Genomic DNA, 21,661 nt, shown 5'->3' with positions numbered 1-21,661 from the left:
ATTCGTAAAGATGGATTATTTGTGCTTCTTGAATAAGGTTAGTGAATATGTTTGTTTAAAGTGAATGAATGCACAAAACTGTTGGGCTTCCAAAATGATTGTGGGATTGGGGGAAATCCTTAACATTAAAGGACTGTTTAGGGGTTGTAACGCCTTGTATTTTCCACACACTGAGAGCAGCCAGAGTCTCCTGAGAGTTGTGCAATGTTGAGCATGTTTTCCCAGACTGTGGTATAAGTACAATGTTTATATGCCATGTACCACTCACAATCATATATAATCAGAGAACAATGATAATTTGTGTGTGTGTGTGTGTTTGTGTGTGTGTGTGTGTGTGTGTGTGTGTTGTATATATATATATATATATATATATATATATATATATATATATAATATATATATATATATATATATATAATATTTTTTGGGAGCACACTGAAATGCTGCCTACTTAGGAATCTTACTAGGATTTGTAACAAAGCCCTAGATTAAAAGATGACTTTACTTCTCTCTGATTGCCTTGAAATCCAGACCTGAGGAGAGAGTGAAGTCACAGATGGGGGTCCTGATTGTGGTTACATCCTTGGCAGGCTTACGCCTCACCAGTGACCAAATAGTTTTCTTTGGTCTGCCCTGCTGCATACAGGGAATTCAGGATATTTACATATCTTCTTTGTTTATCTCTGCAATCAATCTTTCTCCAATATATTTTATTCAAGCCAACTGAACATCAGATATGTTTTAATAGACTGTTCAGCGCTGACATGTTTGAGGTGAGGCATTCTTCAGGAAAAAAGTGATGATTTCGTGATGTCATGTGCTGAGACACAAGACTTGCTTGTGCTTGAGCGAATGTTGTGAATTTCTTAGTTGCACACCAGGGGTTGTAGACTGTAAATGCTGAAGTTCTCTATCCATTCTCTGATCTTCTGGTTTTTGCAGGAGCTTGAGTTTGATCCAGGCCGTGGAGGAAAACTATGAGGTGGACCTGGTCTACATCACAGAGCGCATCATTTCTGTGAGCTTCCCCAGTAATGTAGAAGAGCCGAGCTACAGCGATAACATAAAGGAGGTCGCCACCATGCTACGCTCCAAACATGGTGACAACTACTTGGTAAGACCTCAAAACTCAATAACTTTGAGTACTAAAATAAGTGTATTAGTAGTTTTGGGTAAAAAAAAGGTGAAAATAATTTAAACCTTTATATTCATATAATTATATAAATATATATATATATATTAAGATTTATATTTATTTCTGGTTTTATTATTTTTATTAACTTCAAAATAATTTTTTTTCCCAGCTCTTCAACCTCAGTGAAAAGCGCTGTGATATCTCCAAGCTGAATCCCAAAGTAAGTAGTATTTACTTTCCCTTTTCAATGTTATCTAATGTGGAGATGTTTGTTCCTTTGTTCTTACTCACGCTCCGGTGTGTTTGTTTGCGTAAGGTGCTGGATTTTGGCTGGCCGGACCATCATGCTCCAGCCCTGGACAAGATCTGCAGCATCTGCAAAGCCATGGACACTTGGATGAGCGCTGACAGTCACAATGTGGTGGTCTTACACAATAAGGTACGGTTTCATTTGTGCTTTTTCTATTTTGGGAGTGGGAGACATGTTTTTTGGTAACACTAGCAAAAAACATCACAATGCCACGCAGTATCTAAAAAAACCTAGTCAGATGAGATTTAAGATTTTATAAGTGCACTAATGATACGAAGGCTGCTCCAAAAATTTCAAATATAAATTTTATATTATATCGTAATATAAATTATATTATACTATATTATCTTATAAAATTAAATAGTTTTATTAATAAAAAAATAAATATTTACATTTACAGACAATCACATAATCTAATTTATACATAAATTTAAATATATATTTTACATTAAAAAATGTATATATAGTAGGCCTATTTATTTGATTTAATACAAAAAAAACTATCAGTAAAGATAAATAAATTACAATTCTAATAAGAGACAAGTTTTTTTTTTCTTTAATGCTTATTAAAATATTGTGTTCTTAGTTTAGCAACATGCAAACTCTGTTGAAATCCATTGTGATTTGAATCTTACAAGGCTTGATGAGAGTTATGGTGTTCCCTAGGCAGTAGCCAGCAGGACAGCTCACTAGGTTTTGAAACAGAGCCGTAGTCTTATGTTTGCAGCATAATATTTTCCATCTGCACTCTATAGTTACTGTAAATAGCAGCCATAGTGGTTTGTCAGTAGATGGCGTTCTCAGGCAGCTCTTAATAACCTGGGGCGGTGTGGGGTCAATAAAGATCATGGTGGTCTGGACAGTATGATTTATGATGCAATTGCAATGGCTTTATGCAAGAAAACATGCCTGATTTTACTTGTAAAGTTAATACTTGGCCATTGTTTTGAAAGCCTTTGCCTGACCCTGTCTTGAGGTTCAAGCAATCTGCTTTCTTAAATAATTCTCTTGAATGTATCCTTCTGATCTGGTTAAGTCACATAGCTGGTTACCACTTACAAACATTAGAATGATGACAACACGTTTTGAAGTTAGATTGTAAAATGTTTCTTGTTGTTTTTGAGGATAGCGGTATCATTAAGCGCCTTACTAATGAAAGGGATTCTGTCCGTGAGTGTAAACGTCAGAAAAACAGCCTCTTGTGGAGTTTGTGGGTTACCTTCTCAGTGGCTCGCAGATCTGTCCTGATATGGGTCTAGTGCTTTTAGAGATCCTTTTCACTGTATTCCCACTTGATTTCAAACAGACCCGACTCTTTCCACACCCTCAAGACGCATCTTACCCATTACTAGCGCTATGTGAGAGCTTTAAGAAGTGCAGCGCTGCCAAGAGAGGCTGTGATCTGGATTTATAAAGGGCCAGAAATGTCTTAAACGCAAATATACTGCCTTTTTAACAGGAAACCATAAACACTGCATTGTTATGGCAACGTGTGTTGTTCTTTGTAACAGGGGAAACACGAGGCGACGGCTTGATGGTGGAAATGTTCACTCATTCAGAAAGAACACAACTGTGTGTTTAAAATGGCTCAAACCATACATGAAATAGTTTGTTTTAAGCTCTTTGCTGACCTGATGTATCATGACGTTTTGGTCATTTGTGTTCTGAAGTACATTTAAAACTCTGGAATAGTGTTACATTAGTATTAGAACATAATAGTGTTTATTAATACTTTGAGTTTTTATTTTTACAGTATATATCCTATTTACATTATCAAACTTACAGTAGTTTAGTTTAGAATTTTTTTTGTGTTTTTGTTGGTTTTATTAGACATACTTAACCATTTTGTTTTTATTATTTATTTATTTTATTTGAAATAAAACAAGTTTACGTTTTTTATTTTATTTTACTTCATTTTAATTAACAAACTTTTTAAAATAATTTTAACGATAATGATTTTGTGGTGTCATAATATTTTTGATATTTTTATGATATTATTATACATACTAATTTAATTTATAATTTGCACACCAAACTATTTAATGTTTTGAGTTGTAATACTAAATTAATACCACAAAATATAATTTATCACTTGCTAATATTTGTGCTACTGTTTTCCCAACAAAAGATGATGCCACTTCCTTTAAAAGGGTTTTACAAACAACTAACAGGAAAAAACATAAATAAATAAATAAAATAAAATAAATCTTTAGGACTGAAAAAAAAAAACCTATAAAATGATTTTATTGAAATGTAAATGAATTAAATCTTTATTCTTGAGAAATGTGCTTTGTTTGTATCCTTTTGATTATAAAAAGTAATAAATAAATAAACTGTCAATTTTTGACAATGTTAGAAGTTCACTTAATTGTAACATATATAAAAAAGGAAAAAGTAATATGATAATAAAGTAATAAAATCAAACTAATATGATTTCCATTTGAAAAATTGAGTTAATAATAATGGAGACATGAAATAATGTATTGTATTCATTGATAATGCCGTCTTCCTCTCATCCTGCAGGGAAACCGAGGTCGAACGGGGGTAGTTGTGGCTGCGTACATGCATTACAGCAACATATCAGCGAGGTAAGACGTGTAGACAGAGTACTGTCTGTGTTTATTGAATTAAAGATGTTCCTCTGAGAAAAAAATTAAGTCCTTAATCCCACATCACAAGACTGGCCATGCGTTAGGTAACTCATGAGCGGAGGGCAGCGGGAAAAACAACTGCCAAATCGCATCACTTTACAAAGGCGGATTTGTCTCAAGACTCAAATTAAGTGCTGATCAGATTCATCCCTGATGCAAAAAGTGTATTCATGTCTATTCAGTCTATTTTTATGGATAAATAATATGTGTCCAGCAGCCATATCACCCTGTTGCCCACTGAAGCTAAGCAGGGCTGAGCCTGGTCAGTACCTGGATGGGAGACCTCCTGGGAAAACAAGGTTGCCGCCCTAAGTGGTGTTAGTGAGGCCAGCAGGGGGTGCTCATCCTGTGGTCTGTGTGGGTCCTAACGGCCCAGTATAGTGTACTGTAAAAAGCACCATCCTTCGGATGAGACATTAAACCGAGGTCCTGACTCTCTGAGGTCATTCAAAATCTCAGGATGTCCTTCGAAAAAGAGTAGGGGTGTAACCCCGGCATCCATGGCCAAATTTGCCCATTGGCCTCTGACCATCGTGGCCTCTTAATCATCCCCATACACTGATTGGCTTCATCACTCTGTCTCCTCTCCACCAATAAGCTGGTGTGTGGTGGGCATTCTGGTGCAATATGGATGCTGCACACTGATGGTGGTTGAGGAGACCCCCCCCCCCCCAATGTAAAGCGCATTGAGTACCCAGAAAAGCGCTATAAAAATGTAACAAATTAATTAACTAATTAATTAAAAGCTTCTAGTAAATTCAAGAAGCATGTTTTTTTTTCTTTTTTTTTCCTTTTTTTTATTAGACAAAATGACCAAAGCATTTACAATAATGTTTGTGTTTCCTTTGCATTTGCAGTGCAGACCAGGCTCTGGACAGGTTCGCCATGAAGCGCTTTTATGAAGATAAAGTGCTTCCTGTGGGTCAACCCTCCCAGAGAAGGTCAGTGGTGCTTTGTTTTCCCCATCTGACCTCTTATCTTTGTGCTTTATGAGTTTGACCCTCATTGTGAGCATTCAGCTTCAGCCATTGTTCAGATTTATGAGCTTCACCCTCCTGATAAGACTGCTCCAAGCATGCAAACAATGCTTGTGTAGTTTTGTTAGGGTAAGTTGCTTAACTAACCGTACCCTATGGCATTGTGGTATGTCATTAAACGTAAAACTTCTTGATGTTGCATAATCTCCCCAAGGTTTTTTAAGCACCCCATGTCTGATCTTGCCTCAGGACCTTCACTATTGTACATGCAAATTACATATCTACCAGTCTCACATCAGATGTGCTCAAATTATTGCTGCAATTGCAGCACGACACACTGCAATTTTTTTTTTTTGTACTACTAACAAAAATAGTAAGGCATACATTTATATAGGCATATATAGTATACTATGATTCAAAATGTTGAGGTCAGTGAAAAATGAATTATTTGATGAATATAAGCACAATAACAAAGACATTTCTAATGTTACAATTTCTATTTGAAAAGAAATGCAGTTCTTTTAAACTTCCTATTCATCAAAGAATCCTTAAAAATGTTTAAATGTTTTTTGAGTAGCTATTAGAAAGATTTCCAAAGGATCATGTGACACTAAAGACTGGAGTAATTATGCTGAAAATTCAGCTTTGCATTACAGGTATATATACATTTTATAACATATTAAAGTGGAAAACAGATATTTAAATTGTAATAACATTTCACAATTTTTACTGTACTTTTGATCAAATAAATGCAGCACTGGTGAGCATAAGAGACTTCTTCCAAAAACATAAAATAATCAAACTTACCCCAGACTTTGCATGGTAGTATGCATGTCTGCATAATTATATATATATTTTTGTGTATTTTTCTTTAGTAGGTAATTAATAATTTATGCTGGATTGTTTTTACCTTGCCAAATTCATCCTCATTTTTCAAACGCTCAAATCTGTACATACTAGCTGTGGAAGATATATACGTCAGAATTCCATGAATGATAAGTTCATAAATATGTGTTGGAGAGACGCTGGAAGGCCATGTTTGTGTTGTTATTGTTAATTGTGAGTTATAATTTGACATAAGTGGTTGCCAGTGTCATCTATTCTGCTGTTTAGCTTTATATGTACAGTGGAGTCAATAACAAAACTAAACTTGGTAGTTGAAACATTTCTAAACAATAATTATGAATTATGTGCAAAAGGGAATATTTTATACTATTTAAACATTATTATTAGGTCACTAATCAAATACGCAAAATAAGTGGCAATGATCATATGACTGCTTAGACAGATGTTCTCGCTTCCACTGATGCAAGATTGCAATGCTGATTGTGAATGAAACATGAAATATTAAAGAAAAGTATGTACAATATAAATATTTTCACTAGTAGTTTCACAGATTTTTGAACTCCATTGTACAGTTTCATACCCAAAGGCCCTGATATAAGTGTACATACGCTTTGTGCTTCAGTACACACCCCTACACACCCATTTATGCCTCATAAAGGAACACTTGGCCATGGATGTGCTGCTTTTACAGAATCAGGCATTCCATCTGTGTATGGAAGGACTGGCACTTCAGGCTTCATTAAAACTAGATTTCATTGGGGCACATACTTGCGCTCCCTTCATGGAAAATGGAAAGGAAGAGTCATGGTAAGAGCTTTGCTCCAGGAGGAAAAAAGCAGCGTATGATTTCTGCCGTTCTGCTCTTCTGGAATAGAGGGGCCCAGGAACAACTGAATGTTCATGGGAAACCAGCCCCGGGCGCTCGGCCAGGAAGATGCAGAAATGCTGGTCACTGTCCCTCTCCTGGGACATGGCCTCAACCTTCAAGAAAACCAATGTTTTTTCCTGTTTATAAAAGCTAACATCTGTGCTGAAGGAAACAACTGCAGATCAAACGTCTCATGACCCCAAATGAATTTGTCTTTTGCTTGAAACCTAAGACTTTCACACACTCGGCGAGATTATACTGTGCAACAGGTGCATCTGTGTTTTCTAAACTGGTGTTTTTTTGTTTTGTTTTTTGTCAATGGCAGTACCATTAAATATTTTATGAAGGTTTTATGCAGCAAAACTAATATGCTGTTGAAAAGGTGTCTTATATAAAAACAGTAAAAATACAGTAAATATTAATTATTATTATTTTTCTAGATATACTTATTTTTGTAAGCATATACTGTTCATAGTAACATATTACAATATAGTTCAAATTGTAAACATTAGCTTTAGCTGTTAATTTATACAATGTTAAAAAAAGTGTATCCGTATATGTAGAAATCAACATTAACCTATAATAATAAATACTGTAAAATATTGTTAGTTCATGCATTAATGCTAATGCCTTAATAAATGCTGGCAAATTAAAACTTATGTAAAGTTTATTATATATTATTATTATTATTATATTATCACTTATTGTACATTTTTTATATATTATATATGTTTTGAAAATAACATCAACCTAGATTAATAAATGCTTTAAACATATTTTTTAGTTTATTCATTAATGCTAATGCCATTATGAACTACTGTCAACAAACTGAAACTTGTAAAGTTTTATTATATTCTATAATATAACTACTTATTGTAAAGCTATACTATATTTTATATCATTATATTTTATATACTGTAAGTTTTTAGATATGCATATTTTATATATTAAAATGTGTGTATTTTTATTTTTCATATTTTTTGTATTTTATTTGCATTTTTGAGTATTTATCAGAGAAAGGATAAAAAGGATGTTCTCAAAGCCTAGGACATGAATACATGCACTTTTGGGAATGCCATCATACATTTATCTTTCTGATTGCTTTAATTATTGTTATTTTGTGATCATCTTTTGTTTTGCTGTAGGTATGTGCAGTATTTCAGCGGTCTGCTCTCCGGCCGCATCAAGATCAACAACAAGCCCCTGTTTCTGCACCACGTCATCATGCACGGGATCCCAAACTTCGAGTCCAAAGGAGGTGAGCTGACATGCTCTGACTGTTGGCTGTTTGTCAGCGACTGCCGGAGGTGTTGAAGGCAGGTTTCAGGGGTTCGTCTCGACTCCCGCTGCTTTTGACGCCTCCCTTTCAGACTGACAACATGCTGCTCTATTACACATGTCTCGGGTGATCTGATCACAAGAGGTCAGCGCTAAATACAGGTGTAGACAGGGTCCAGAATGTTTTGTGATCTGATCATTGAAACCAGAATCGAAGGTAGTCAGAAACACATGTGACCGCATCGCATCTGTAGTGTAAATGAATCCATCCTCCCTAGACAGTGACGTGCAGCTTGAATCTCAAATCAGTGGTATGTAAAAGTGGTCAGCTGATTAAAAAATTGTAAAAAAAGAAAAAAAAAATTGTAAAAATAAAATACTAAAATTATGTATAAATAGCGCCAACATTAAATCGATTTGACTGATTACTGAACTCGTAACAATAAATTGTTATTATTTTAAAGGCATAGTTCACCCATTTCTCTGCAAAACGAAGATATTTAGAAGAATTTTTTTTTTTGGTCTATACAATATAAGTCAGTAGGGTCTAAAACAACACTGTAATGATAGCAATTATGTAAGCACAATGTACTCACTTTTAAAAGTTACATTACATTTTTTTTTTCATTTACTTCGGATACAGAAATAGTACACTTATTTAGTTAGTGGTTTAGTGGTTTAAGTGGTTATGATTTTTTGTAGTCCACCACCTTTCAAAATTTGGGAACCATTACTTTAAAAGAAACCTATCCAGTCAACACAATCACAACTATATACAGTAAATTCATTGTCTTAAGTTTGAGTGATATCAACAAGTTCAGTTAATTTATCGAAGGTCAGCTTAAATAAATGATGCATGTAGTTATGATATCTCATGCACTCTCTTCGACAAAATCCAATCACATGTATTCTTAGGAAGTACTTTTGAGATGCATGTAAATACCTGTAAACATTCTATAAACATTATAAAAAAGTCTTGCCTTGTATATCTTCAGAAAAGCATGGTAATACTGGGTACAAACAGGATTTGAGAGAGTTACAGAGACAGTTTTTACTCAAACGTGATGAGCCCTTTAGATAGTGCACTTCTATAGCTCTAGTAACACCGCCTTTGTTCTCTTTCACTTTCTCTCATGGCTCTTTCTCAGGTTGCCGCCCTTTCCTCAAGATCTACCAGGCTATGCAGCCCGTCTACACATCTGGGATCTAGTAAGAAACACCCCATGTTTTCCTACACGGTATTGCTCATGATTCCCTGGCATGTAGCCCAACCTTCAAGACGTCCAATCACAGACGGCCCTCAGTGTCTGAGGGGTTTCTGAATCACACACACTCAGAGGAGCCCACATGTGCTTTTCCCATACATCACTGAACTCGGCCGCTGAAGCTTCCTGCATGCTCTCAGAGTGCAGCTGTGTTGTTATCAGTAGAGATGGCCCTTTCTGTTAAATGCAAATACAAAGTTTGGCAGCCATGTATTGTTAAGTTTAGGCTTATGTTTATGTTTAATGTGTTTTTTTTTTTTTTTTTGTGATTTAATGTTTGTGTGTCTGACTGATGTTTGCAGTAACGTCCAAGGAGACAGTCAGACCAGTATCTGCATCACCATTGAACCCGGCCTGCTTCTGAAAGGAGACATCCTGGTAAGAATGAATCTCACAAAACCTGTCAAAAAAAGTCATATTTCACCCCAAAATAAAAAATTAAATATTTTTTAGAAATGAAATCTATTTTACGGACATATGGATCTGACACCTATTCTAACGACAGTTTAATACATATATATATATATATATATATATATATATATATTATATATATATATATATATATATATATATATATATATATATATATAAAATAATATACTTGATTACAGTAATTTTCACTAATAAAGTTATATTATATTATTATAAGTGCTGGGCATCGATTAATCACGATTAATCGTATCCAAAATAAAAGTTTTTGTTTATATAATATATGTGTGTATGTTTATTATGTGTGTATATATGTATATGTATATATGACACACACATACAGTATATATTTTACAGATGTCTACATGTATTAACATGTATATATTTATATTCATATAATTTATATTATATATAAATATATTTAATAAAATATTAAATATAAACGTAACATATTTTTCTTAAATACATACATGCATGTGTGTTTTTATTTATATATATATATATATATATATATATATATATATATATATATATATATATCTATATATATATATAATAAATAAACACAGTACACAAACATAGTATGTACAGGAAAAACTTTTATTTTGGATGCGATTAATTGTGATTATTATATTATTATATATATTGCACTTGCACTATATAGCACTAATTATATATATATTATATATATATATATATATATATATTATATATATATAGATATCTATATTATATATATATATATATATATATGTATATATGTATATGTATGTATATGTCCTTATTTAAATAATAATAATAAACCTGACTGCAGCAATTTTCACTAATAAAGTTATATATATGTATGTGTGTGTGTGTGTGTGTGTGTGTGTGTGTGTGTGTGCTTAATTGTTGTGATATCAATGTCACAAAATCCTGCTGGTCCTGAAATTGTCATACATAAATTGTAATTTCTTATTGATTTCTAATTTTGTTTGATTTCGGGTTAAATCTGATCTGTTCAGAGTTGAATTAAGACCACATAAACTGGGGGAAAGCAGCTTGGCAGAAATTCTTCCTTCATTTATGGGCATTTCTCAGAGCAACGTGCCAATAATAAAGCAGGATGTCTAGAGGGGCATCCATCAGACTTTCATTCCTGATGAGAGCCACTTTTCTCTGCATGGATTTATTTGCATTTTACCTCAGAAAGCTTTTTGGAAGAGAAAGCCAAGAGCCGAGTGCTTTGTCATCTGCCATAATACTGCGCTTGTAGAGGGGCTCTTTCTCTGATGGGCTTGATTTCGGAAGTCCTTAGTAAGCAAAATCAATCAGAGCTGATCTATAGAGGACTCTAATCTGAACACAAACCACAACATTGCACTGCACTTCTGCCAAAGCATATTGTAGATCAATATACGCCTAGCACGAAAAAGCTTCCCTTGAGGAGCAAAGAGGTTCAAATGTTTGAGATAACAACTGAAAATACTTCTATGCATCCTTTTTTGCTCCATCTCCATCATGATTTTAGTTTTTTTTTTTTTTTTTTCTCCTCAGAGAAATGGCTTGATTTTAAAAGCTTCATTTTGTTAATTGTGCCTCTCTGCGATGTGTTTTCCCGAGGCGGACCCCCCATGTGTGCGGCTAAGCCTCTGCTGCAGTTTGGGAAAACCGCAGGATGCCCTGCCAGCCCCCATCTTCCTCAATTCGGTCGTGTTTGTTTTGTTTCACTCTCCGAACTGAAAAGCTGTAAATTTTTTGTCCATCTGCCCCAAGTTAAGTAGGTTAATTATAGTTATTTTGGACAACAGAAAGAGGGCTACAGTTTCCTCAGTGGCCAGTGAGGACATTTTTATGTCCTTGTCTGGGTTTTGGAGAGGCTCTGTTGTTTTACATACTTTCACTACACTGACATCTCTGGCTCTGCTGCACCATGGGAAGGCGAGGCGCCCAGCATCCAAAACCTCTCAAACAATCCGTTCCAAGCCCATGAATAGAACTTTCTGTGCTGAATATGTGTGTTGATTCGAGATTACGTTTGAATGATTTGCCATGCTCTAAAAGGAATGTTCTGGGTTCAGTACAAGTTAAGATCTACTGACAGCATGATTACCACTGAAAGTCATTTCAACTCATCCCTCAGCTGAAAACAAAGAAGCATAAATTGTGGTTGCAAGTTTAAGTGAAGCAAACTCCACTCACAGGAATTATACCAGCAATGCAAACCAGAAATTCATCCTTTTAGAAAAGTAGTAAAACAATTTTATTCACGCTTCCAACAACTTATATCTAACAAAATTGTGACCCTGGACCACAAAACCAGTCTTAAGGGTCATTGAGATTTATACATCATCTGAAAGCTGAATAAATAAGCTTTCCATTGATGTACTGTATGGTTTGTTAGGATATGTCAATATTTGGCCGAGATACAACTATTTAAAAATCTGGAATCTGAGGGTGCAAAATATGTCAATAAAAAAATAATAAAAAAAAAATTAAAAAAAAAAAAAAAAAAAAAAAAAAAACCTGAGGACAATCTCTTTAAAGTTGTCCAAATGAGGTTCTTAGCAATGCATATTACTAATCAAAAATTACATTTTAATATATTTACAGTAGGAAATTTACTAAATATCTTCATGGAACATGATCTTTGCTTAATATCCTAATGATTTTTGGCATAAAAGAAAAATCAATAATTTTGACCCATGCAATGTATTTTTGGCTATTGCTACAAATAAACCCCAGCGACTAGAGACTGCTTTTGTGCTCCAGGGTCTCAATTATCAGTTGCACAGTTTGTAAATCTTTGAAAGTGTTGTTACATTTGTATGAAAGTTACTGCAAATATTTATTTATTTGTTAATTTATTTATTATTTATTAGTGCTGTCAAACAATTAATCACATCCAAAATAAAAGTTTTTGTTTACATAATATATGTGTGTGTACTGTGTATATGTATTATGAATATATAAATACACACACATGCATGTATATATTTAAGACAAATATGTTACGTTTATATATTAAATATATATGAATATAAATATATTCATGTAAATACATGTAAATATTTTCAAAATATATGCTGAATGTGTTTGTGTTTATGTATACTTAAATATACACAGTACACATATAAATTTAACAAATACTTTTATTTTGGATGCGATTAATAATTAATAATAATAACAATAATATTTATTATAACAATTATTTGTTAGTAATAATAATAATAAATTTGATTATTATTGTTGTTTTTATTTAAATGTTTATTAACTATTTATATATCTCTATATGTATTCAATTGATTTATAACTATTATTAAGGTCAAAATTATTTTAAGTGGTAATCTGCGTTATTATTAATCAAACTTAACTTGTGTTTAACCTGGAACATTTATGCTTGTTTGCTTCAAAACTGTAATGCTTCAAGCTCCTACTGGTATGATCTTCTGTCTAGCTGAAAAGCAGCATGATTTCAGTTAGTAATAGTGTGTAATTTCTTTTACCGTTTCACCTGTTGCTGTAATGTGACGTGTGGTTTCTCCTGTCATCCACAGCTCAAGTGTTACCACAAGCGCTTCCGCAGCCCGTCCCGTGATGTCATCTTCAGAGTGCAGTTTCACACCTGTGCTGTCCATGATCTGGGCATCGTCTTCGGCAAAGATGAGCTTGATGAAACATTTAAAGGTATGCTGGATTTGCCTCAGTTAAGTCTTGTATAGTCAGAAGTTTGAATTTGCTCTGCCATCTAAGACTATGTTTGGTTGGTTTCATGTGTTCTTGTTTTTTTTTTTTTTTTTTTGTTAATTAAATCAGCTGTATTGATGACACTGGCTTGACCAGTTAAATTTTATTTATTTATTTTTTTTTTCAGATGACAGATTTCCTGAATATGGAAAAGTGGAATTTGTCTTTTCTTTCGGCCCAGAAAAAATCCAAGGTAAGAACTCTTTTTATTGTCATTCATGTTCAGCTATTAAATAAATCACAGCAATTTTGTAAATAGAACATCAGCTGAGCCTAGCAGCTTCTGAGTGTGGATGTTCTGTCATAGGAATGGACCACCTTGAGAACGGGCCCAGTGTTTCTGTGGACTACAACACCCAGGATCCTCTGATTCGCTGGGATTCTTACGAGAACTTCAACCAGCGCTGCGAAGATTCAGTGGAGGGTGAGTGAAGCTGTAGCCTCATTATCAACAAATGACTGAAAATGATTAGACTTTGTCGAAAGTAGAGCCAGAATGGTAGTAAAACAGTTCTATTTCCACTTCAGACAACTTTAAAAATACTACTTTTACCATTCTGCTTGTAAATCCTCCAAATTTGTACTTTTTCCATTGTAAGTTACTCTAAACTCTTACTCTAAAGTTCTATATTTTATTTATTAATTTATTTGCGAGTCAACATTTTTAGTTTTATTCAGCATTATCTGGATGCTTCCCTAATAAACATCTGCCTAGTCTTTAGACATCAAGGCAGCTCACTAGCTTTGCTTATTCTTTATTAACTAATGATGGCCACTCCGAGTTCACATACTGTAGAGTTTGTGTTCGGGTCATCCATCGTCCGACATCAAATCATCAGCATTCATTGGAGTTTTGTGACAGAGCTGTTTGTGTACATGTGTCTGATAATCTGTGCGTGCGGCGTGACAGAGACTGATTTAATCAGATGAGTTTGTAGAGCTGATCACAGAGGTCAAGTCAAGTCAAGTCGAGTCACTGGAATTGTCCTCATACCCTCTTGGTCTAAACTGCGAGCCTCCTTATTTTAAGTTGTGGTGTGCTTCTGATCCTCAGACATGTGATTTGTTGTCCTTTTTTGAGACATCCTCATTTGGTGGGTCAGCTCTCTGGAGAGGGAAAGTCAGAGTAAGGAATGCAAGGAAGAAATGTATGCAATTCTTTTGAGGTTTGGATGGAAGTATTGCATATGCTTTAGTTTATATACCTTTTTACCTTATTTCTTATAAAATGTTTTAGTGACATAAATAGTAAGGTCTTCTCCAACTTTCTAGATTTTGACTGCCATGATTGTGCAGGATTCAGTTGCTCTTAGAATATACCAACCATTTCTAATTCCTGAAGAAATGACTGCAATTTATCGACTGATTCATATAAAAGTTATACAGTTTTTTCAAAATTGGTGCTTGCTTATTATTAATCTTAAAAATCATATAAAGCTTTCTTCCCCAAACCTTTGAATGGTAGCGTATCATGCTTTCCACAAAAATATGAAGCAGCACAACTGTTTTTAACATTGATAATAATAAGAAATTTTTCTTGTTCATGTTTCTCAGCTTTGACATCGCAAGAATAAATTACATTTCAAAATATCTTAAAATAGAAAACAGTTATTTCGAATGGTTATGGTATTTAACAATATCACTGTTTTCACTGTATTTTTGGTCAAATAAATGCAGCCTTGGTGAGCAGAAGAACATTAAAAAATCTTACTGACCCCAAACTTTTTTTTTTTTGTTTATATTCTTAATTTCCCCAAACTTTTTAATTTACTGAAAATCTGATTATGTGTAATTATCATCATTAAGAAATCATACTCAGTGCTGCAGTGGTTACATATTGTTTGTTTGGAGAGCAGTTTAATCTGTTCACCAGCACCTATAAATCAGACCAAAAATGGTGATTTTAACCAGATTTTGTGATTGTTTTGATTTATTTTGTGACTGTGGGTTGTCTGGAGACTGGTATGATCCCAATATTGAATAGAAAACATCCCACAGAGCCCAGTTTCCCTGTGGGCATCTGACCACAGTTACTCCACACCACCCTGCGTCCCAAGCCTCCATTTCCCTCGTCAACTTCCAGTGGCATTTAGTAAAATATTCCAGGCGTTGGCTGAGAATTGTGCAATTCCTGCTGTGAGGAGACATTCAGACCAATCCTGTCCAGTCACAATGTCCAAAACGGCTACAACTATAAATTATTTTGTCTTAGAAAACACCCATGTGGCATGTTTATGTTATCTGTTCGACATGAGTATGTTTTGATTACTGCAATCCAAAAAATACTTTTAAAACTGTCCAGACTTAATGGCCGTGCTGTTTTTAATATCCCTGGGGTCAAATGTTAGGAGCTCCAGTCAGTTTAGCACACATTTAAATTCTACTCTGTTCTCTGTTGAAGACATTTGAGATGGCGGGCTATAAAGTCTGCCACCCCTTTTGACCAGTCCCTGCTTTAAATAGGGAAGGCAGTAATAGGAGGCTCTTGGCTGCCACCTTTAATAGAGGGGTGTAAACTAGTCCAAATCTCTGGTCAAGAGGCAAGACCCCAAACTGCCCTCTGGCAGTGTTTTATGCCCCTACATATATTTACTATTCAAAGGTTTGGGCTCAGTAAGATTTTTAAGTGTTTTGAAGTAAGTCTCTTATGCTCACAGAGGCTGCATTTATTTGATTAAAAATATAGTAAAAACAGTAATATTGTGAAATAATATTTAGATTTGAAAACAACTGTTCATTTTGTTAAATGAACAGTTATTCCTGTGAGCAAAGCTGAATTTTCAGCATCATTACTCCAGTCTTCAGTGTCACATGATCCTTCAGAAATCATTCTAATATGCTGATTTGCTGCTCATTGAGCGTCCACCCCTGCATGCAGAGCAGAGTCAGTCTTCAGTCAGTAGGGCGGCTGAATGGAAAGGGCACATTTGCAAATGAATTTAGATGCCTTTCACATAGTCAAACATCTCCATTGAGTGACTGCGGCCAGAAGACCGACTCCAGAGACATGATAAGCAGCCAGACATTATGCCTTTGTGCTGGAGTTCATGTGTCCCGTCTGCCCAGACTGAAGGACTGACTGACATTATCAGAGGAGAGAATGACTAATAGACCAAGAACAGTGAACTCGTGTCATCATTAACATTATCCTTTCTTCACTGACTCTTTGCTTGGTTAAGCAGCTAATAATGTTCATTTGCTAAAGTCTGAAGTATTTTAAGAACTAGACAGTGGAAATGATTAATGCGTAATTGTGGCGTGCAGCAAACTGCCATATTCATAAAGATACAGTTCACCCACAAATTAAAAATTATTTATTTTTTGTCTTTTTTTGCATGATATTCATGACTGCTTGTTTCAATACAATGAAAGAAGAGGTTATTAATTAGTTTGAACGAATGAACGAATGTTTGTTTGTTCATTAATTCATTCCTTCATTCATTTATTTTAAAACACAATAGGTAAATAGGCTAAAATAATCACCATGCTTTCCCAATTGATTAATCACAGCATACTTTAAGACAAATGTTGTTTAAATATGCAAATTCTAAATAATCTAATTAAATATGTGCTAATTTGCATACATTTCTAGAACCAGAATCTGAACATTGGATAAAACCTGGTTCAAAATTCTTGTTTCATTTTGTTGACGTATAAGAGTAAATATTTTACAGCGGGCATTATAGATATTTCTTTTTACCACTTAGTAATCAGAAAATATGACAAACAGCCAGAAAAAAAAAAAAAAAAAAAACACTGTATTTTAGGAACAATATGCAAAATAAATAAATATATTATTAATATCTAAATAAATAATACATAAATCAGGCAAATAATATATGAACAATAAAATAAAATGAAGAATAAAGATTGAAATAAAACTGCAAAGTTTGGTCTTTAAATACATATTTCTTTAAATATGTATTGTAGTTTACATTTACAGATGCCAAAAAAGTGTAATAAAGTCAAAGCTTAAATGTGCATATTGGATGCGTCCTTTCTACATGGAAGCAATAAATAAATAAATAAAAAATAGTGCATGAAAACAGTAATGTCTTGTTTCAGTTCCAAAAGTTACACTTGTGTGACTTGTGCTCTAGTCCAAGTTTTCTAAAGTCATAGTTTTACTAATAGCTGTAGCTTTGTTTGAGGGACAGGCTGAAATTGAAAATCTTTTTTGCATGGGATGCTCTGAAAGTGATGTTTGGGACTGCTGATGTCAAGCCCTGCGTCCTGCCTCAGTGCACACAAGTGCAAATGAGACCTTACATTTTCTCACACACAGCTATTTCACGACTTCAGAAGATTTGGAATTTGAAATTTTGGAGGTTGATCATAATATGTTTGTAGTATAGACAAGACCAGCTTGGAAATCCTTCTCTTTTGTGTTTTCTTCTGAAGAAAGTGTCAACGAGTTTTTAAAACAACACAAGTAATGATGAAAAATATAAATTTTTGGGTGAACGATATTAATGCATCTTATATACTTTAAAAAATTAAAGCCATGCAGTGTGTTTTTCCTTACAGTACTAGAGAAGTAAACCACTATCTTAAAACTCACTCAATCTGTACCGAGCCCCATAATTAGAGTAGCCCACATATAAGAGGGCAGCATTTTAAGATAATAATGCTTTATCTCTTCTTGAATGTTAATAGCTCAGTAATTGATGTCTTATCTGCTTCGTGCCTCGACCACAGATAGCACTTCGCTGTTTAACAGGAACTGCTGGCAAGGTTAGAGCAGAACGAGGCCAATCTTTGCTGGTCCACTGATATTTGTACACCTCAGAAACCACAGACACTACACTTGCCTTCCTCAGCGCTGGGCTGGAAGCCATCAAAATAGCTTTCCATGTCTTGTTTTCAACGCCAAGTTTGCTGTCATGAACGTTTATTATAATAAGCATTGTTTGGTTTAATATGTTCTGCAAGTCCATACAAATGTAATTTTGATAATGTGATGTTTCTGAGTGAAATTGACAGTTTGAAAGGGATTGTGAAAAGTGAGCAATGAGATTTTTGTATATATGTTTTTAGCAGGTCAATATTAATTGAGTTTTTTTTATTTTTACATATATATATATATATATATATATATATATATATATTATATATATTATATATTATATATATATATATATATATATATATATATATATATATATATATATATAAAACTACTGAAGTGATTAAACATAGTTAAAAATGTATTAATCTCGCATAATATGAATATAATTGATATTATGCAAATTACAGACAGTACATATACATTTTAACTTTTCATTTTAAATAATTTTGGCCTAAAATTCATATGACTTTAATCTACAAACAGTAATTTCTATTTTAAATTTTGGAGTTAGCAAGACTTTTATTTATTTATTTATTTTATTATTTCTTTTATAAATCTTGTATGCTTACCATGGCTTGCATTTATTTGATCAAAAATATAGTAAAAAACAGTAATATTGTGAAATATTATAAATATGTAAAATAAGTGTTTTCTCTTGGATGTTATTTATTTTCCCCAGTGATGTTAAAGCTGAATTTTCAGGATCTGTTTATTTTATTTTATTTTATTTTATTTTTATTTTATTTTATTTTATTTTATTTTATTTTATTTTATTTTATTTTATTTTATTTTATTATTTTATTTTATTTTATTTATTTTATTTTATTTTATTTTATTGTTTTCTGGATTCTTTGATGAAGAAAAAGTTTAAATAAAATAAAATAAAAAAAAATAACATTATGAATGTTACTTTACTGTCACTTTTGATCAATTTAATTCACCCTTGCTGAACAAAGGTATTATATGTAAAATTCACATACATTTTAACCTATGCTCTTGATGTTGATTACAAAAGGCCACTGAGTCCATGAAGACATTCGAATTGACACAGAATTGCAACATTCAGTAACCGTCCAAACACAGTGCCAGGTCAGCTTTAAACGAGTGAAAGGTGAGGACAGGCGTTACGACTGTAAAAACAATCCCTCGGTCTGTCGGTGTCTTTGCGGTGGCTCTGACTCTTGGGGTTCAGCCTGAAAGACTGGAGGGGAGTCAGGAGACAGAGCTGAGGCCTTGTTTACATGGCCTCCCCATATTTGGCCGGGGCCCTGCCCACAGCATTTTTGGGATGGTTGGGTAAGAAAAGTGTGACGACGGGGTGATGGGATTGGAGAGGCGCTGACAGAGATGGTGTGTGAAAAAGAGCCAACTCCGCCAGCCTGGATACCAAAAAGCCTTTTTGTTATCAGTCACTAGAGGGAGAGTGACCGAGAGAAGAGTCTCTGTTCACTGCACACACACGGATGAGACTGGATCGTAATAGTTTCTGTCTTATTTGGACCGTAAAAGCCCAGAAGAGGTAGAAGAAGTGTTTGGAGAGGACTGTTGAAGCTGATCTGCTCTGAGGTAAAGTTGTGTGAATGATTTGTCCTTCACAGCTTATGGTCAGTGACTTGTTGTATCAGCCACAAATGGATTCTTCAGGGAACGTCTGGTCTTTTTTCTTCCCTTTTGTTATAGTGTTAAAGGTGACATTTGTCAGGCATTCTATTCTCTATGTTGATTATTTTTATGAATATCAGTTCATTGGTTGCTAGCTAACGTCATCACACACAGAGACACCAAACCTCTACACTAGTGCACATACACTTCACAGTAAATCTTTTTCACTTTAAGGTCTTTATTTGAGTAAATGTGACACATTCTTTAATACACATGAAACAGTTGAAGAACTTTTATTTTTCAAGATTTAAAGTCAATATATTTCAGTCAAAAGTGTAGAAAATTGACAAATAATGTGCCAAAAGTATGATTACACTGTTATTATTTTTGTTGAAGCATAATATGAAGTTTTCCGAGGCTGCTTAACTTCCAACTATTTAAATGCGTTTTCAAGACTCAGAGTGCTAATATACTTACTGTAGTTTGAATTAATGAGAACGCAACAGGTTTCGATTGTGCCTTTAGAAAAATTGCAGCGTTTCGAATAAATCTCACTGGCTGCATTTAATTTCACCAACTCAGACTCATATTAAGTATTTTTTTCCCAAGGTTTTGCAGGCACAGCTGATTTCCTTATTATGAGTCTAAGTGCGGTTAGCACATATTTAAGCTAAGCTCTTAAACAGAGCTTCGACTACGGTTTCATCACAGTTGTTGCAGGATTGGTGTTTGAATTGCGTTTTGGAGTTCAGCTGTGCAAAGCTGAGCTTTATTATGGTCTATTTGTGAGGCTGGCAGTTTAACTGTTACGTAATAAACGTGTCTACACATCAAGCTGGCTTCAATTAAACCTTCTTGCGATGGGCGGCTGGGCCTCTCCATCTTGAACGTTGTTTAATTTTGTGGCTAGAAACCAGTAGCTTTGCCAACAAAATGAGACAGTTAACCCTTTCAGCAGGCTGTAGTTGAGTTCTCAGTACTGTCGTCAACAATGCTAGGCTTTTACTGTCACCATCTGTTAACACATGACACCAGAGGTGCACTTTTCGTGTTTCCCCTCTGACGGATTGAACTACCTGAGGCTGTTTGTTCACGTGTGTGGTCTTCCGGATGTTTTTGTCGCATTGTTTTGACACAGTGGCAAAGGCTAAGGTTCGTGCACAGATGAGTTGGTTTTGGAAATGATATGGAAATGTCCACTGCAGATGTGTCCAGATCACATTCTGTGTTTGGAACTGTCTGTGGACAGGATTCTGTTATGGAGTAAGTTTTTTTTATTTTTTATTTTTTTTTGGCCTTTTATACTCTTATTGATGGGGTTAGTAGAATGAGGACAGTGAATGGTGATTTTGATGAGAAGAGGCTGAATGGGATCTGGAAATGCTGAACTTGAACACCTGTCACCTGTAGGAATGTACCAACCACTTATTTCTGGTGAGTAATGCCTTAAAACACTGAATGGGTCTCATAAAAACTTGTCCAGGTCACCTTGTACCCTAAGATCAACAGGAAAAAATAACAGTAAATTACATTCTACATTTACAAAAAAGGAGGCATATTTGTAGGACCATTAAGATGTTGTTTGTATAACGACAAATTCTTATTATTGCATTACTGTAATGTTTTTTTTAATGATTTTTTTTTTATACTTCACAAATTTCTCAGTAGTGATTTATATTATATCTCACTGCTGTAAAATGATTATTAAAAAAAGAATCTACT

The 21,661-nt window shown here is 34.1% G+C and overlaps 1 protein-coding gene across 13 annotated transcripts in view; it reads left to right on the top strand.

The window, feature by feature from the left end:
• Positions 1-21,661, top strand: part of LOC109094865 (tensin-1-like) — a 228,682-nt gene that overhangs the window by 168,334 nt on the left and 38,687 nt on the right. For all 13 annotated transcript variants that reach the window (XM_042731811.1, XM_042731806.1, XM_042731812.1 and 10 more), the window contains 11 exons: positions 943-1,114; positions 1,305-1,355; positions 1,452-1,574; positions 3,969-4,033; positions 4,954-5,037; positions 7,933-8,045; positions 9,214-9,274; positions 9,633-9,708; positions 13,299-13,428; positions 13,616-13,681; positions 13,796-13,912. In XM_042731811.1, coding sequence (XP_042587745.1) covers positions 943-1,114; positions 1,305-1,355; positions 1,452-1,574; positions 3,969-4,033; positions 4,954-5,037; positions 7,933-8,045; positions 9,214-9,274; positions 9,633-9,708; positions 13,299-13,428; positions 13,616-13,681; positions 13,796-13,912 — 1,058 coding nt within the window. The remainder of the gene's footprint in view (positions 1-942; positions 1,115-1,304; positions 1,356-1,451; positions 1,575-3,968; positions 4,034-4,953; positions 5,038-7,932; positions 8,046-9,213; positions 9,275-9,632; positions 9,709-13,298; positions 13,429-13,615; positions 13,682-13,795; positions 13,913-21,661) is intronic.

This window comes from Cyprinus carpio, chromosome B9 (genome assembly GCF_018340385.1).
Source record: "Cyprinus carpio isolate SPL01 chromosome B9, ASM1834038v1, whole genome shotgun sequence".
Lineage (NCBI taxonomy): Eukaryota > Metazoa > Chordata > Actinopteri > Cypriniformes > Cyprinidae > Cyprinus > Cyprinus carpio.
This window is presented reverse-complemented; position numbering and strand designations above follow the sequence as displayed.